The sequence below is a fragment of the Vipera ursinii genome (assembly GCF_947247035.1).
Source record: "Vipera ursinii genome assembly, chromosome: 1".
Lineage (NCBI taxonomy): Eukaryota > Metazoa > Chordata > Lepidosauria > Squamata > Viperidae > Vipera > Vipera ursinii.
The window spans coordinates 102,733,501-102,753,115 of NC_139512.1; the positions used below are offsets into that span (position 1 = coordinate 102,733,501).

The 19,615-nt window shown below is 37.6% G+C and overlaps 1 protein-coding gene across 1 annotated transcript in view; it reads left to right on the forward strand.

Moving 5' to 3' along the window:
- The window catches only part of OTOG (otogelin), a gene marked incomplete at its 5' end in the record, with an annotated part of 112,550 nt that overhangs the window by 10,992 nt on the left and 81,943 nt on the right, over positions 1-19,615 (forward strand). Inside the window, 9 exons of the mRNA XM_083349691.1 lie at positions 943-1,076; positions 3,533-3,639; positions 4,982-5,091; positions 7,413-7,538; positions 8,174-8,282; positions 9,966-10,012; positions 11,181-11,326; positions 15,075-15,207; positions 18,229-18,406. Coding sequence (XP_083205817.1) covers positions 943-1,076; positions 3,533-3,639; positions 4,982-5,091; positions 7,413-7,538; positions 8,174-8,282; positions 9,966-10,012; positions 11,181-11,326; positions 15,075-15,207; positions 18,229-18,406 — 1,090 coding nt within the window. The remainder of the gene's footprint in view (positions 1-942; positions 1,077-3,532; positions 3,640-4,981; positions 5,092-7,412; positions 7,539-8,173; positions 8,283-9,965; positions 10,013-11,180; positions 11,327-15,074; positions 15,208-18,228; positions 18,407-19,615) is intronic.

Genomic DNA, 19,615 nt, shown 5'->3' on the forward strand with positions numbered 1-19,615 from the left:
GCTATCATGTCACCCCTCGCCCTTCTCTTCATTAAACTAGACATACCCAATTCCAGCAACTGTTCCTTATGTGTTATGTTATGTAACATTATGTTACGTTATATTATATTATGAAACTGAACATAGAAAAAATACATACATATCAAATCGTTCTAGTTTTATCTGCATGGAATATTTAAGACGTAGGAACATTAGAACTAAACTAATGTAGTTTAGGAGTTAAGACAATATTGTGCAAAGCAAGGTATTTTTTAAATAGGCTGACCTTCTGTTTTGGGCCATAAGTACAGATTTCATTATATGGAAAAATGGATGGGAACTGGAAAGTCAGGGCTCTTGTAATCAGTCAAATAAGAGAGAAAAATCATGATCTCCTCTAATATACTCAAAAAAAAAGTCCTTCCAAGGTGTATGCAGAAAAGTTCTCACAATACTCTTCTCCACAGCTTATACAGACAGATTGCTTGTGTTACGGGATCGTAATCAGTAATGTATGTCCTATAGTATGCATTTTCTGTGTATTTGCATGTATATGCTTTATTGATTAGAGACTCATCCCATGATTGTTAGATGCCCACACAGTATGACAGAAAATCTCTAGAGAGGACTAATGCAAAAAGAATTTTTAAAATTCATAGAAAAAACATCATAAACTCCAACATTATTCTGAGTGAAGATTCCCAGTGTATGTTACAATACTATTCTATCAATAGCAATGAAAGCATTTGAATTGTCTTCACTGCACCTGATTAGCATATGTACAATGACTCCATTAGAAAGCATGGTGTTAATGGCTAGATGACTGAACACTGACTCCGTTTCAGAACTCATTAGAACTAACTTAACATTACTTAAGAGGTTAGATGGAAATTGTGAAAGAAACACAGTGAGGATAAAGTGAACTTCCTGCATTTATGCATCTGTGTATTTGCCCCCCCCCAGAAAAAATTACAGAAGATATTGAAGAATTTGTGGAAAGTTGGAGGGAAAATCCTCCCCAGGAGAACATCCGTTCTTGGGGCACCTCTTTTAGTTATGAACCACCCTGTTTGACTCGAACTAATGCATTTTTGCAGGTAAGTATGATTATTCAACACATCACACAAAATAAGATTTCGTTCTAAATATGAAGCTTTTTTGTCTATTCAGTCACAATCATTGCCCTTTTATTATGTAAGTCTGCCATACTGGCTTATATGTTTTTCTTAGCTGACATAGTGTTGAGAGACCCTGTGATCTAGAAGACTTTATAAATGCCAAAAGTGTCATAGGAGCAATCAGTGAAGTATAGTGACATGGTTATTGGATTGTGACAAGGAAGACCCAAGTTTTAGACCATGCTCTACCACTGAGGCTGACTAAGGCTATCTCTCAGCTTAATATGCCTCACAAGTTGGTGGTTGTGGGAATTGTACATGTTGTTTAGATTTCCTGGAAAAAAGACAACATAGCAATCAAGCAGTGAAACAGAAAACAAATCTGATTTGTCTAATTTCAACTAGTTTTTATATGCCGTAAGTTTTTACTTCAAAAGATATAATTCTTTCTGTTTGGAACAAAACAAGCTGAGGGGTTACATTAGCTGATGAATATGGTTAGCTGATGAATTATATTCTTATTACGTCTTGGTTGGTTTTCATATCTTATCCTTTATTATTTTTCAGAATTTAATATTTTATCATTTAAAGCTATAGTCTGTAGATACTTGGAAATGCCTGCTATAAGAATTTAATTAGATTTTAAGCATTTAGATGAGCACCTGTGAAACAACTTTTCTATTTATAGGCAATTGTCAGTAACAAACAAACAAAAAACCAGATACATTTATTATAATTTTGACTAATGTAGTTCAGTTTTCCATAAATTTCTAGAATTTTTTTCCTAATGTATATATTCAATAACATTCTTTATGTATTCTGTATGGGGTGAGTTTGCATAATTTATTTACCTATGTTTAAAATGTGCCTCAGTTAACAGAGCATAGTAAGAATGCGTTTTGCACCGGCAGTCCTCGACTTATGACCATAACTGAGCCCAAAATTTATGTTGCCAAGTGAGACATTTGTTAAGTGAGTTTTGCCCCATTTTACGACTTTCCTTTCCACCATTGTTAAGTGAATCATTGAAGTTGTTAAGTTCGTAACTCGGTTGTTAAGTAAATCTGGCTTCCCCATTGACTTTGCTTGTCAGGAGATCACAAAAGGTGGGTTCACATGATCTGCAGACACTGCCACTGTCATAAATATGAACCAGTTGCCAAGCATCCGAATGCTGGTCACATGACCATGAGGATGTTGCATTGGTCATAAGTGTGAAAAATGGTCATAAGTTACTTTTTTCAATGCTGTTGTAACTTTGAATGGTCACTAAATGAAATGTAAATTGAAGACTATTTGTAATTATAATAGGATATATATTTGATAAGCATGAACATTTATATTATAGTTTACCTATTTATTTCTAAATCTAAAATCCTCCCCAAAGAATCAGAAACTACATCAGATTGGTAGATGATAACATATTTCATCAGCAGATTACTGCTGATGAAATGACATTGGTTTATATTCTGATGTATGATGCATAAATGGAATGGCTTCATTCAGAGAAGAGAGGTGATCAGACACACAGTTTAAGGGAACAGCATCCACTATTGGGAATCGTTGCATATTATTATCTTCTCTGTCCATAACTCTAAATTGTTTGTGTCATGCAACAATACTTTGGGCCCAACATTATTCCCTGTACAATATTGATTTAAAGTAAAGTGACAACCTGCTTCTTTAATGCTAGGGTTTTTAATTATTCTAGATAGAATAGGGTAGGGTAGGGTAGGGTAGAATAGAATAGAATAGAATAGAATAGAATAGAATAGAATAGAATAGAATAGAATAGAATAGAATAGAATAGAATAGAATAGAATATTGACCAAGTGTGATTACACACAAGGAATTTTTCTTCAGTGCAGTAGCTTTCAGTGTATATGCAAAGCAACAGAATCATCATCATCATACCAATAAGATGGGGGAGTAAATAAGATAATAAGAAGAATGTGATAATACTACAGCCATACCACATGGGCAAATATATATAGATATTAGACAGCACTGTGAGAATTAGTTGTTCAGCAGATTGATGGAGCGAGGGAGAACACTGTCCCTGTGTCTAGTTGTTTTGGCTTGCAGATCCCTGTAGTGGTCTCCTGAGAGGAGGAGTTGAAACAGTTTATGTTCAGGATGTGAGGGGTCTTGTAGATATTTTTTCAGCTCTCCTTTTGACCTGTGCAATATACAGGTCTTCTATGGATGGCAGACTGTTGCAATTGTTCTTTCTGCAGTCTTAACTATCTGTTGGAGTCTGTACCTATGATGTTTGGTTGCTGTACCAAATCAGACAGTTATAGAAGTACAAATGACACTCAATAATTTCTTTGTAAAACCTGTATCAACAGCTCCTGTTGAACTTATTGAGTTGCTTTTCAGTTTTCTGTTTTGGTACTGTTAAAAAAAATTTCTCTACTTTTTTATGTTTTCAGAGGACATACACATTATGCAGCATATTGCTTTGGTCCCCCTTTAAAGAATGTCATGAATTTGTGAGCCCATTTCCTTTCATGGCCAGTTGCACAAATGATTTATGTATGTAAGTATCCTTTTTTTTAAAGTCCAGATTTAGAAGTGGATAGCTAGGATCCAAAAGAGCTCATGAATACACATGGGTCTATTTATTATATAATTATCTCCTCTTCTCATACTATTCATATCTCAGACAGCATCATGATGTCTAGGAGCAAGTTCTCAACATGTTCAAGATGACATAATATATATACACAGCAGGATTAATCTTGGCCAAGTATTTATTTCCCACCTGCTTATTTTTCAAGTGTTGTACAGTGATATTCATTTGTTCATTCCCATAGAATTGAGTGGTTTAAATTTATGTATTCTGAGTTCTCATTAGCTGATTATATTTTGATTTAATACTAAATCATGGTTCAGTTCAAGAATAATAAGCTTAAGATTCCAGAAGTAGATGTTACTCACACCTTTGTCTCTGAGATTTATTTATGAAGGCCAGATCTGAAATATCTGTTTTAAGTTACCTGCAGTTTAGTGTGCCATTTGAGCTGTGAAATTAGATTAATCTATTTTATTTTTATTTTTTTTAAAGTCACTTTGGAGGGAGGGGCAGGTGATGGCTCAGCAGTTAAATATGCTGAGCTTGTAAGCTGGAAAACTGACAGCTCAGATTTGAGACTTGAACTCCATGCATTAGGGTGAGCTCCTGTTACTCACTCCATCTCTCCACCTAGCAGTTCAAAAGCATGCAAACGCAAGTAGATAAACAGGTACACTTCAGTGGGAAGATAACAGTGTTCCATGCCCCTCAGAATATACTCATGCTGGCCAGATGACCTTGGAAAGGGTCTTTGGACCACGTTGGGTCCCTTGGCTAAGAAATGGAGATGAGCACTGCCCGCTAGAGTCGGACATGACTAGACAGGGGAAACGTTTGCCTTTACCTTCAAAGGCACTTTATCTAACTTATGTGTTGTGAATCATTCTGAAAACCTTTCACATAACAGTAAAACAAGATTTAGAGTTTAGCTGGAATTCATTGAAATAGGTATGTTTGAAAATACAATTAAGAGCTTATACAACTATAAATAAATACATGTTCTGATTGCACCTGGGCGATACTGATTTTCTATCAAAATAAAATACTAATAAGAATGATAATGAATAGATAGCTGTATGTATCCTTAGTACTGACAGCTGTTAACATTCAAATAAAATATAACTACTATTTGTATTGCTTTTATAAGACATTGTTTTCATTTTGTGCATTGCTCAAAATAATAATAAAATAATAAATACTATTATCAATAATATCTTTGGATTGCCAGTAACAATATTATTATTGCCATCCTGCTCTTGTATGGAAATAGAGATAATGATATTATGTTAATTTTAACGTTTTTAAGGTCAGGCATTGATAATACCACTTGGTGTCGTGCATTAACCGAATACGCAAGGACTTGTGCTCAAGCAGGAAGACCACTCCACGAATGGCGGGCTAATTTTGAGCAATGTGGTAGGCACTGAAGGGTTTCAGAATGTTTTCCAGTCTCTAGGTTCCTCATGTCTTTGTCTCTTCCCCACCCCCGCGTTTTGTTTTCACATTCTTAATCAGTTCAGCTTTGACTAAGTTTATAATGTTTAAACCCCGACTTTTAAATTGCTACATTTACTAACACAGAGTGGCAATGATGAAATAAATTGGTAGCAAAAAACACATTTCTACATCTATTGTTATAATAGATAAATAAAATTTGTATATCAGATCAAAAACTTAATACAATATTTCATAATATATAATATCAAGTTAGGAATAAGAACCTTTAACATTGATGCCGTATGATAATGATTTTCATTCCCCCCAAAAGTAGGAAATCAATGTTCTGTGGAAGTGTTCAGTGCTTATATATCATATAATAGTGTATATCTTATCTATTTACTCCCATCATCTCAGCTGCCCAGAAGCAGTGCACAAGGACATCTGGGGAAGTGAGCATCTTGTATCTATTATCTTTATCTCCATTCGACCATCCTTCTTCTTGAACATCCAGATTTTAAGATTACAAGTAATTTAAACTATGGGATTATAGGAGGCACACAGAAGGAAGATACAACTACTGTGTGTCGTGCACCAAAATGAGGGTAGTGAGGAAAAAAAAGTCTCATGAACTTATCTTTTCACAAGTCTGTAGTATCTTGCAGACATTGTTTCAAATGTTAGGCAAATGATTTTCTATTTGGTTCAGCTATAGTTTTGGTAAGCATTTTAGATATGAAATAAAATCTATGTCTAGGATTGGTTGCAAGGATGGAACCAATCCTTTTTAAAACTAGCTTTCAAATGCATTAAATATATATATGTATATATTTCATGTCATGCGTCCAAAGGATCTGCTCACGCATGACTTTGGTGCGTAGGGTTTGGTCAGGTTTATGGGTAATACTGACATTGTGGGGAGCCAATATCCACGCCATGGTTTCAGATACGCCATGGATATAATGTAGCATTATCCATACCATCGGCGTGCTTTCATGTTGGTCCTTAAAGGGCTCACGTGGTCTGCTGTATCGTCTGATGAAGTGTAACAGATATCCATTGCTCCTGCAGATACAGTAGAGGTGACACCTCTCCGCTTCCTTTGCCCTGTCCGTACTGCAGTGTGTATCCACCTGCTTAAACAGCGTCCTGATACAGCTGACCTTATGGGCTATAGGGTGATTGCTCCTATAATGAAGGATCCTGTCAGTATGTGTAGGTTTGTGGTAGATGGATGATTGGGAACCAGGATGCATGAGCATGAGCTTGTTGTTAGACGGCAAGAACAACATTCGCAGGTGTGGGCGCACATGGCTACTCACAATCACACCTTTGACTTGACGGGGGCTGAGGCCATTGCCCAGGACAACAGCAAGGGTGGCCGACTCCTTAAAGGAGCCTGGTTTTCGGACCAGTTTTCAATTAACCACCGTATAGATCTGCTCCCTGCCTACCAAGCTGTTAGGAGCTGGGAAGAAGAACAGCGTGGGCAACACAAGCACTCACGGAGTGTGCCTTCAAGTCAGGATGAGGACCTCATGGCATTGTATCGCAATATATATATATATTTAATATATATATATTAAATGCTTGTTAACTATTTAGATTACCTTGCTAGGCCCCAAACATGGGACAAATCTTTATTTCCTGTTTCGGTCTAACCGAAGGCCATCGACAGGCAGTAGTCACAACAGTGACAGCTCATATTTGTGTAAATTGTAGATTGCTAACAAAGAATTAAAGGGAGACTGATATGCATTTCAAACTTATTTGTTTTCATCAGTCAGCCATACCCTTCTGAGATTCGAACCTGGGCTGATTGCACATTAGGCAGTTGTTTTAACCTCTAGGCCACAAGCTCTATCTCACTTTGTTAGCTGAGAAGCAAGGGAGATATGTGTTAAATGCTTGTTAACTATTCAGCTAACAAAGTGAGATAGAGCTTGTGGCCTAGAGGTTAAAACAACTGCCTAATGTGCAATCAGCCCAGGTTCGAATCTCAGAAGGGTATGGCTGACTGATGAAAACAAATAAGTTTGAAATGCATATCAGTCTCCCTTTAATTCTTTGTTAGCAATCTAAAATTTACACACACACACACATACATACACATACACACACACACACACACACACACACACACACACACACACACACACATATATATATATATATATATATGTATTAAAGCCTTAATGGATTTATAGAGTCATGAACCTTTGAACAAAGCTGTTTTCTTAAATGAAATTGGAACAACAGCATAAATCACATAACATTCTCTCTGTCTTCTGTTTTTTCAGTTGTTAAATGTGAGGACCATCTTGTCTACAATGAATGCATTGATTGTTGCCCATTTTCCTGTCGCCAGAAAACTCACTGTGTTGATAGTGAACTTCCCTGTGTTGATGGATGCTATTGTCCAGATGGTAATATGGCTATTGTGTGGGTGGCGTTCTTGCAAATCTACAGCAGAACAGCTAAAAAGCTATATTTCAAGAGCTTGCCAATTTAATGTTGTTCGTGAAATTGTAAATTCTTATGGGGATAGATCAACCTAAGGGGATTCTAGGAATAATTTAATGCCCTTGTGTGTTTCAAATTGCATTTTTCCCTTTGAATCTGAATATTGTTACAATCCTATTTGTTGGTAACATATTTCTACACTTGTCCTTTATAATAAGAAATAAATAGAAACTTGCAGCATAAAACATTTCAGAGTTGACCTGTTTTAAATCTGAAATGTCATTTTCCAAGTGTGAATGAGGTTGTTTCAATCATTTTCAAAGTGCTTAAAACTTAAAACCAATGTTTTGCTTAAAAAAAAAGAATTTTTAAAACTGAAAACAAGCAAAAGAATTTTGCAGCCTAATTTTTTTTTGCATTTGAATCAGGGTATTTTACACTTAAATGAGGCCTTTCAAATTGGAAATTGTTCATATTTAGCACATTTTGCAGTGTTAAATAATATTGTGCATTGTGAAGGATTTTTAAAAAAATATTATGCACTCAAAAATATGTTACTGTTGTTACCAATCACATGGCTATTGAATATACATTCTAGGCCTTATTTATGAAGACAGATTATGTGTGAGGCCAACTGACTGTCCTTGTGATTACCATGGAACTATCCACAGAACTGGTACAGTTGTTCAAGAGGAATGCAATAACTGGTAAATAACTTCCTGAAAATTTTATGTATGTTTTGCTAACCTCATGCAACAACATGTATATTACTATTGGACAAAAAAATGTTAAAGTCATATGGGTTTGTAAATTACATTTCCAAGGTAAGGCAGTTTCTTCTCAAAAACATTTAGCAGAATTCCAGAGCTTTGGAAATTTTAGCTTACCCTGACTGTCAAAAAAATACTCTCTTTGGGAAAAGCTTGAAAGTAACATTTATAACCTGGTATATAACAAAACTAAGGATGCTTTTCACTATAGTATCTTAGGGTAATTTTCCGGTATTGTGCTTCCATTTCCTCAACTGTTTTCCTTACAAGAAAAAATATTTTAAGAATACTTATGAAATGGAATGCCTTCACTTTTGGAATGATAGCACTTTGAGTCCTCTGTATAAAATATATGAAGTTCACTAAGTGGTACATTCTCCTCTCAAGAATGTAGAAAGTTTTTGAATTTGATAGAAGTCAAGATCCTCATTACATTTATACAGATACATACTAATACATACTAAGCATGGGTCATTTGGATATTTTTCTTCATCCAAGAGAAAGTTGTTGAATTTATTATTATGAAGAAAAGAGAAACATCTTTGAGTATAAAAAAATGCAAGAGTGTTTTGTAACCAGAAACAAGATTGGTAATCCCACCAATTGTGGGGAGGGCGTTCTCTGTGGGTGCACCGGATCTTTGGAACCATTTTCCGGTCGAGCTCCGGATGGCGCCCGATCTCCGCTCCTTCTGGCGCGATCTTAAAACCCATCTCTTTGAACAAGCTGGCCTGGCCTGATGGGATGGGGTTGAATCTTATAAATGGATTTTAACTGTTAATCTGTATTAATTTATTATGGGCACTGTTTAATTACTTTTTAATAATTTTTAATTTTTGTATCTTGTTTTTATGTATTGCCCTGTTCACCGCCCTGAGTCCTTGGGGAGAAGGGCGGTATAGAAATTAAATTAATAAATAAAAAATAAAAAATAAATAAATAAATAAATAAATAAATAAATAAATAGTCTCAGCTAAAAATTGGGTAATTCTATGGGTTGTTTTTTATTTTTTTAATAATATACACTACAAAATCCACAGTGCTGTGGATATTTATGTTGCAACATACAAAGCAATTTTTTTTACAGACTATAGGGCATGCTGTGGTATTGTTCAAGATTGCTTGGCAGTTTATATAATAAATAATTGTATTCTATATGCATGAATTTAAAATTGTATTTTTCTTATAATGGCATCTGCATATTTATCTAAATATCATCATTTGTTTATATTGTTATTGAGTTTGTACTTGAAGAATAGTCTTTGAAAGAAACTGTATCTCTCATTTTTTTAAAACAACAACAACTTCGTGACAAAAGAAATTCATTCTTTTTCTTGTCCCAAGCATGCCTAACTCCCCCCTTTAATAGAATTGCAAACAAGGAACTCATAGATGCCACAGTACATTTGATGAATATGAAAAAAATCTCCTATTTATTTATATTAATGTTTCCCTAGTGTAAATTGTTTTCTGAGATTAATAGCAGAAACTCAACCAGAAATCCTGGTTCAGCTTTGATTTCTGACTTTTTATGGCTTAATTCATGCTGGGGTATTCAGTATACAGTTTAGTGTTATACAATGGCTACTTTTTCAAGTCTCAAGTCTTTTTCTCTTTCAGTACATGTTCTGGAGGAAAATGGATTTGCACTAATCTTACCTGTCCAGGTAAATCAGTTTTTTGATAATTCATTACTTTTTAGTTTGGTATATTAGTGGCAAGATTTTTGTAGGTTTTCTCAATTGTCACCCTATTATTGTAAATTAATATTTGTTTCTTGATTGCCTGTCTATTAATAAGCTATAGCTATCTACTTATGAACATCATGTCTAAGTTTGCAGCTTAGCTCCACTCAATTTTCATTCATTTCATGTACCTATTTCCTCAGTAAGAATATGCAGAGGCCAATTTTGTTTGATACAGAATACCCATGATCAGATCTTCCAACTTAAAAACAAACCAACCAAGCCTTTTTAAAAAGGTTTAATCCTTTCTTTGTGCCTTATTTCTTAATGCCTCTTTTCCCAAATATAAATCATATTCATCCTCTATGAGCTTTCACTTGGTGCCATAATTGTTTTGTGGATTTAAAAAAAATCCCTTCAAGTTACTGCTTTAATTTTGGAAAACTGCCAACGAATGGGCTCAGATCGTTCCTCCAAAAGAAGATCCAACACTTGATTAAAAATCTAGACATAGATATTTTTCACACAGACTAAATAGTGAACCATGAATTCTCCCATGCAGAAATTCAGCATAAAAATAATCTATACTGTACATGTATGTATTCTTTCATTCAATCATCTCAGATTGTGTGGACCAAGCCCCTGCAGTTTTCTTGGCAAAGTTTTTCAAAAGTGGTTTGCCATTGCCACCTTCCTAGGGCTGAGAGAGAGTGACTGACCTAAGGCCACCCAGTGGCCTCTGTGTCTAAGTACCAGAACTAGAACTCCTAGCCGCCTCTTCATTTCTAGCCTGGTGTGTTAATCACTACACCAAACTTGTTCCTTAAGATTTATTTTACCCCATTTATTTTAATGGGGATAGAATATTGCTTTTTTTTTGCATGTTTGTGTCTTGGGCCAGGTGGAGGAGGATGAGATCTGTTCACATTTACACTATGACACTGAAACAGGTTCTTAAAGAAAATAAATCATTTTCAAAAATAATGAAAGGGCTACAATATAAGGAAGAAAGTTGCTTTATTTATCTTTGTAATCCTTGTATGGTTTGTCTTAATATCATTCAGCATTTAATATCAAATACAACATCACAAATCATTCTTGTAGCATATTGGGGGAAAAAATCTTCTGTTTTTTTATTCTTTGTTGCCAGCTCAGTGCTCAGTTTCAGGAGATATTCACTTCATGACATTTGATGGGCGCAAGTTTACTTTTCAAGCACCCTGTCAGTATATCTTGGCAAAAAGTCGTGTCTCTGACAAATTTGCTGTGACTCTACAAAATGCTCCTTGTGGACAGGTGAGCTGATGAAAGCAAGCATGCTGATGGCTTAAAAAATAAAGTTACCTTTCTGAGAAATACATCTCTTGCTACTTTCTGATAAGTGAATCTCTGAATGTTGACAACTTTGGTTCCAATACAGAAGTTCCATTCTGAAGACACAGGCATGACGTGCCTTATGGATTTAATGCAGGACAAATTAAAGAACAAAGTGGTGGATTCTTCTGACTTCGATTCACCTTCTACCAAAGATCACTTGCTAGTGGGAAAAATAAACACTGTTTGCCCTGCTTAGTCTGGAAGGCAGGAGTGAGCAAGTGGAGGCAGGTATTTAAAACAGGTTTAGCTGCTGATTGTGTTGCCAGGTTGCAGATATGGAACCACAAAATGAGTGGCATATAAATTTGATAAATAACTAAAATAATAAAGGAGTGCGAAAGGCAAGTCTGAAACAAGCTCAGCTGACCATTCACCTGTGAAGAAAAACAATGCAGATTTAAATGTGGGGAAACAATAATGAGCTGTGCTGCAAGAGAATAACAATACTAGCAGCAGCTGCCATAGACCATAGTACCTAGAAGTGGACTACGAAGAAGCAAAATAGTCTAGAATAGGTAATATGGATCCCCCTCCCCAAGTAATAAAAATGCTTTAAAGTACGCTCCCAACCATTTGGGCACCAGGGACCGGATCCATGGAGAGATATTTTTCTGTGGACCGGAGGGGGCATGGTTTTGAATGCTGCCTGCATCCCACGATGGGGCTTCACTTGTTTGTGGGGCCTGGTTTCTGCCATGCCACGGCATGGTCCTGGTCCTGGTCCATGGACTGGGGATTGGGGACCCCTCCTTTAAAGTATAGCCTTGAGAAATTCTTTATTGTCAGAAGAACCCTAAAATATATACTGCATTTATTGGTAACAGTACCAGCAACACAATGGTGGTAGAATCCATTTCTTCTTCCCATTTTAAACACTTGAAATGTCAAGCCTGTTCCTCAGAATAAAACAGCAGAATTATCTTGACTTCAAGAAACAGAACAAAACACGGCTTTCTTCTAGTTAGGTTTTGATAGCATTGGTTTTCATTTAGCGTCTCTTATTTACTTGATGTGGATGGTTTAATCATATTGTGCTGCTCCTTTATGTTCATCTGGTTGCTTAGATTCCACCCTTTATTGAACAGTTTTAAAGTGTTTCATAGACTGTCATGTGATTTCCAGATAAAACTATTTGGGTCTACAGTGGTTTCCTTTCATCATTCGATTGTGCATTTCAGATTGAGAATATGTAATAAAGCAGATTGTCTTCCAGTGAAGCATGTCTATCACCACTTTCTAACTAGTTGACTAAAAAAGGTATAAAAACATGGAATGATAAGATCTAGAGGCAGTAATTACCTGAGGTTTTAAATTATTCTGGGAAAAAGGTATTTTTACAATAGAAACTCAAATGCTAAATTGTGAAAGCTAAAACAAGCTGTAATTTCAAATATTTGGCTTTGAGATTTACGAAAAGTGATACTTTAAAAAACTTAATAAGAGCGTAATTTCAACTTTAGATTGTTGTCTGAAAAAGCGGACTCAAAATTATTCCAATTCTTTCATAGAGGTTTCATAAGTTAAAATATTTTTTTACAATTAAATTAATTTGTAAAAGGACATTGCCAGGAAACTAGAAAGCAAGTTTGGATGTACACATTTCGTATATTTTCTACATCTGAGAAAAAAAGGAAGTGAAGCTTTTTATGGTATGTTGCTTAACATGGCTACAATTATTTTATATTTAAGGTATTTGCATCTAGTAAGTACTCCATAGTTCTTAGCAGTGCTACAGTATGTCCGTTATTACATTCATGGCTTGTTTTGAATTACTCAAGCACTCTTACTGTCACCCACAAATGCTTTGAGATGGCAGCAACCTTTATAACTAAGTATAATGCTGATATCAGATATCAGATTCCCATGTTTGTTAAGGAGAGAATTTGCTGGTGGCCTATGACTGTTCTGATTGGCCTTACTTACCCCAGGCATGCAAACCTTATTCTAGATTTGCACTTCCCCATTCAGGAGTAATGTGGAATCTAGGGGTCCTTATAGACTCATAGGTCCTGTTCAAGCAGGTCTTAGCACAATTCGATCTGATGTACTAATTGCACTTCTTCATGGTTCAGGCAGCCCTCTAAACAGTAACTCACGCTCTTGTCATCTCACGATTCAGCTATTGGAATGTGTTCTACATGGCAATGCCTTGAAGATTCCTCAGCAGCTTCAACTGCTGTAGAATGTAGCAGCACGAGCATACTTCATAAATGTATGGCACAACGTAGCAGAACAAACCCATCAGGACAAGATTCAGCAGTCCATCTGCATTTAAAAGACAAAGGCTACTCTTTCGAAGACAGCAAAATCCACATTTTGGACAGAGGATTGCTGGTTTGAAAGGGGTTAGAGAGGCCATCTATGTCAAAATTGAACAGTCTTCTCTCAACAGAGGGAGAGGAATACAACATCATCTATCTTCCGTCTACAACAGAGTCCTTTCAACAGTTTCAAGAAGACTCCACACCCATTTGCACTACTCAGGAGACCTGATGACACAGATAAGCCTCCAGCCGTCTGCAAGGAGTATAAATCCTTCCATTCCCCATCATCCAGTCATAGCTGAAGAAGTTTCTTGGATGAGAAGCAAAACGTCTTCAAAGAGAAAAAAGAAAGTTCAGTTGCTTCGTGAAAAAGCACCCTTGGGATACCTGTGTATTTGATTTTTCTTGTCTAAATGTAGAACCTTGCTTTTTTCACCATTGAATTTCATTTTGTTAGCGTCTGTTGTTCAAGTCTGTCAAGATCCTTCTGTATCTTAATCCTATCTTCTGGATTGTTGGCTATTCCTGGCACCTTAGTGTCATCTGCAAATTTGATGAGTTCCCTATCTATCTCTTATCATTGATGAAGATGTTGAAGAGTACTGGGCCTAAAACAGAGCCTTGGGGTACCCCGCTGCATATTTCCCTCCATGTAGATGCAGTTCCATTGAGGATTACACATTGAGTGGAGTTGGTCAGCCAGTTATGAATCCATCTGGTGGTGATGCTGTCTAACCCACATTTTTCTTTCTTATCAAGTAGTAGGTTGTGGTCTACTTTATCAAATGCCTTACTGAAGTCCAAGTAAATTATATCCACAGCATTCCTTTGGTCCACTGATTTTGTCACCTTGCCAAAGAATGCAATAAGATTTGTCTGGGATGTTGTTTTTGACAAACCCTTATTGGCTTTTGGTTATGACTTTGTTTGCCTGTAGATGTTCAATGATTCATTGCTCGATTATCTTCTCCAGAATCTTCCCAGGTATTGAGGTCAGGCTGATAGGTCTGTAGTTTCCTGGATCCATTTTTCCCCCTTTTTTGAAGGATAATACTTTGATTAGATGTGTTTGACAAATGCTTCATAGGTTTTGGTGCCAAATGTCTGGATTTTCTATCATGTATTTTTTTTACTGTACTTATATAACATATCGTAAATGCCACGTAGTATATTGTATTCTTATTTTGTTTTTTATATTGTGAGATGCTTGGAGTCAGTGTCAGGCAGCATCAAAATTGAATTAAATAAATAGAGTGAAGCTGCAACTATATGTGTCATCGTAGCTTATCTCATATTCATTTACAACTTTTTTCTTTTTCAATATAAATTATTACACTTTATCCTTGATCCATTATAAATTCCATTTTATTTTAAGGCATTGTTTGTTTTCATCATCTTTCTAGAATCATGATGGAACATGTATCCAATCAATCAGTCTTATTTTCAGTCAAGATTTTAGGAGGCAAGTAACTCTGACCCATTCAGGAGATGTTTTGGTACATGATCAGTATAAAGTTAATCTTCCATACATTGATGGTAAGTTAGAATAAATTGTAATGAAAATAATATTACAAATATGGAAAAGTAATGATTTTAGTTATATGTTGTTTGCTAGAGTTTCATGGTCCTCTGTGCAATTTAGATGGTTTCTTTCTATTTTTATGCTAAATTCTCTATTTGGTCAGAATTAGGGATGAGAAGTGAAAAGACACCAATACAGTATATTGCAGCAGAATAAGTTTATTTATTTAATTTATTTATTAATTAGATTTCTATACCGCCCTATTCCCGAAGGACTCAGGGCGGTTTACAGGGCAAAGTTAAAAACAGTTAAAACAGTACAAAAGTTAAAATACAGTTAAAATTAAAATAGAATTAAATAACGTTAGCCCAAATTTAAAATTTAATTTAAAATTTAAAAATTTAAAACCCCTCAGTCCAGGCCAGCTAAATCAAACAACCAGGTTTTTAGGTCCCGGCGAAACGAACGAAGGTCGGGGGCGGTCCGGAGTTCCACAGGCAGGTTGTTCCACAGGGCAGGTGCGCCCACAGAGAACGCCCTCCCCCTAGGGATAACCCGCCGGCACTCACTGACTGGTGGCACCCTAAGGAGGCCCTCCCTGTGGGAGCGCACAGGATGATGGGAGATTGATGCTGGCAGCAGGTGCTCCCTAAGATAACATGGACCCGTGCCATTTAGGGCTTTATAGGTCATCACCAGCACCTTGAATCTCTCCCAGAGGGCAACCAGAAGCCAATGCAGCTTGCGGAGAAGAGGTGTTACATGGGAGTGTCGGGAAACTCCCATCACAACTCGCGCGGCCGCATTCTGCACCAGCTGAAGCCTCCGAGTGGTCCTCAAGGGCAGCCCCATGTAGAGAGCATTGCAGTAGTCTAACCGGGAGGTCACGAGTGCATGAGTGACTGTGCGTAGGGCATCTCAGTCCAGATAGGGCCGCAACTGGCGCACCATGCGAACCTGGGCAAAAGCCCCCCTGGTCACGGCTCCTATATGATCTTCCAAAGTGAGCCGTGAATCCAGGAGGACGCCCAGGTTGCGAGCCCTATCAACGGGGGGGTAACACCTCATCCCCCATAATTAAAGATGGACAAAACTGGTTCATCCGAGATGCACAGCCACTCAATCTTGGCGGGATTGAGTTGAAGCCTGTTTCTCCCCATCCAAACCCGGACCGCCTCTAGGCAATGGGACATCACGTCGAGGGCATCGCTGGGTTGGTTCGGGGTGGAGAGAAAAAGTTGGGTATCATCAGCCTACTGATGATACTCCACCCCGAAACCACGAATGAGCTCACCCAGCGGCTTCATATAGATGTTGAACAGGAGGGGGGAGAGGACTGACCCCTGAGGAACTCCACAAACAAGAGACCTCGGAGCCAACCTCTGCCCTCCTGTCAACACCGACTGCGAGCGGCCCAGGAGGTAGGAGGAGAACCACTGTAAAACAGTGCCTCCCACTCCCAAGCCCCTGAGATGCTGCAGTAGGATACCATGGTCGATGGTATCAAAAGCCGCTGAGAGATCTAACAGGAATAGGACAGAGGAGCAACCCCTGTCCCGAGCCCGCCAGAGATCATTCACCAGCATGACCAATGCCGTCTCCGTGCTGTACCCGGGCCTAAAGCCCGATTGGTATGGGTCTAGATAATCAGTTTCCTCCAGGAACAAGGGAAGCTGATGCACCACCATGCTCTCAACAACCTTCGCTAAAAAGCGAAGGTTGGAGTCTGGACGATAGTTATTTAAAATAGCCGGGTCCAGGGCAGACTTCTTGAGGAGGGGCCTCACCACCGCCTCCTTCAAGGTGGCAGGGAAGATACCCTCCCTCAAAGAAGCAGTTATTACTGCCTGGAACCAGCCTCGTGTCCCCTCCCGAGCTGCATACACTAGCCAGGAGGGGCACGGGTCCAATAAACACGTGGTGGAGCTCAGTCTCCTCATGAACCTGTCCACTTCATCCGGGGTCACAAGATCGAATTCAGTCTAAATGGCATTCTCAAGACCACTTGATTCCTCCCCGTCAGTCTCTGCCCAGTGAGAGTCCAAACCGGCCCGAATCTGAGCGATCTTGTCTGCAAGATGAATTCTAAACTCCTCGGCCTGCCCCTGCAAGGGCTCCCCCCTCACCTCCTGATTAAGGAGGGAGTGGGTCACCCTAAACAGGGCGACCGGGCGATTATCTGCAGACGCAATGAGGGCAGCGAAGTAATTAGTCCTCGCTGTCCTCATCGCCGTGAGGTAAAGCCTCGTAGCGGTTCTCAACCGCAATCGGTCAGATTCAGACTGGCTCGATCTCCAACTGCTCTCCAGTTGTTAATAGACCATCATTCAGATAGAAAAAGAGATACTGTATATACTCACAAATAAGGTGAGAATTTTAGGTTCCAAAATTCATCACCCAAATTCGGTTCAGTTTTTCCATACATGGCCTTATTTGCAAGTGTTATGATAATTCACTCCATGTCAACTATCAACTATCAATATTCAATATTCTCAGCACTGTTTAGGTTAGCTGCTGCCTCTCTATTTTAAAGGATGGATTATATTTTTATGTGGTTTTAAATCCAAGGATTTAGTAGTCTATATTACATTTCCTTGTTTGTATCTCTGCTAGCAATCATAAATGGAGGATTTTATTTTTTACTGGTGGATGAAGTGGCTTCAGTTCAAAGCTGAAGGAGCTTGTGTAAAATGAATTATTTTTGAAAACATTATATATACCTTCAATATAAATACTGTAAAATCAGTCCTACTGTAAATGATCCCATCACTTCATCAGACAAAATGATGTAAAATATTTGACGAGGCATCCAAGGTTTAGGTTTAAGGCCATCATTACCATGAACTATCAGTGCCATCAACTTGGAAATGAACTTAGAGGCTGCTTAAGCTTGAACTGGGGTGAACTTTCTGAAATGTGGAGTCTATGGGGATCCATCTCCAACAAGGTTTAAGCAAAGGGTAAAATAAAATGAGCTTTTCAACCTGTATTTGAGGTTACTATTGATATATCTTCCTTCTATTTTTGTCTTTTAGATTCCTTTGAAATTAGGAAAATTTCCTCTGTATTTTTACAAATTAAATCATACATTGGATTACAAATACTTTATGACTGGAAAGGTTTAAGACTCTATCTTGAAGCTGATGCTCAATGGAAAGATGACACCATTGGCCTCTGTGGAACTTTCAATGGAAATACTCAGGATGATTTTTTGTATGTATAATTGTAACATTTTCATAAACTCTAAAATAAATTTTTACTCAGTGTAGTTTTTCAACAAGATAGAAAAAGGATAGAAAAAAACATTATTAGGAGAAAAGAAATAGTCACATTTGTAAGCCACTCATTTGAAGTGATTTTGGGGGGTGGTCTTGGGTAGCAAGGAAGTTAAAAAGCACTGGACATACAATCTGATAACCTATTGCAGATCCAAGCAGTGTAACCTTTTGTAATTAGTGGATGGAAATTTTGTAAGTGCACAGATTTTCTAAGTGCCATTCAAGATTTTTTGGCATGGCATCCAGAGTGCCAATAATCATTGTGGCCACCAAAGCTGGTTTATGGCATAATCTTTCAACTTCGATTTTCAGATCTTGATACTTTGTGATCTTCCCCAATTCTTTGTCTTTTACTCTACTACTCCCCCATGAGTTTTTTTCCAGCCACAGTTATATCTGGTGTGTCACGAGACAAGACTTTGCCAGTCTGCATTGGGAAATCCCACAATATTTTAAGCTGATCATTTTTTTTATTATTTTTCAACTATACTTTCAAATATTCACTTTAAGTAGTCCTTCCTTTTTGTTCCAATTTATACACAATGAAGTAATTTTCAGTACATTTACTATTAAGGTTCATTGCAGATATTTAAACTGGATTTGGCATTTTTACCCACCTATTGAATTCTTCCTACAGACCTGGGATAGGCAGATGTTGTTTGGTGCTATTAAAGGTATAGTCACAGGACATAAGCTTTTCCAAGTAAAGCTACCTTTTGCAATTGACTGATAGTGATTTTGTTGATGCCAATGGTGTTTGAGTACAGGTAGTCCCTGACTTAAAACACTTTGTTTTGTGACTGTTCAAAGTTGCAGTGCTACTGAAAAAAGTGACTTATGACCAGTTTTCACATGACTGTTGTAGCATCCCCATGGTCAGGGATGGGGAACCTTGGCTCTTTTATGACTTGTGGACTTCAACTCCTAGAATTCCTGAGCCATGGTCATGTGATCAACATTCAGATGCTTGGCAATCGACTCATTGATGATGGTTGCTGTGTCCCGGGGTCCCCAATGGGGAAGCCAGATTCCCTTAGCGATGGTTTGACTAATTTCACAACTGCAGTGATTCACCTAACAGCTGTGGCAAGAAAGATTGTAAAATGGGGAAACACTCACTTAGCAAATGTTTCAGTGAGCAATA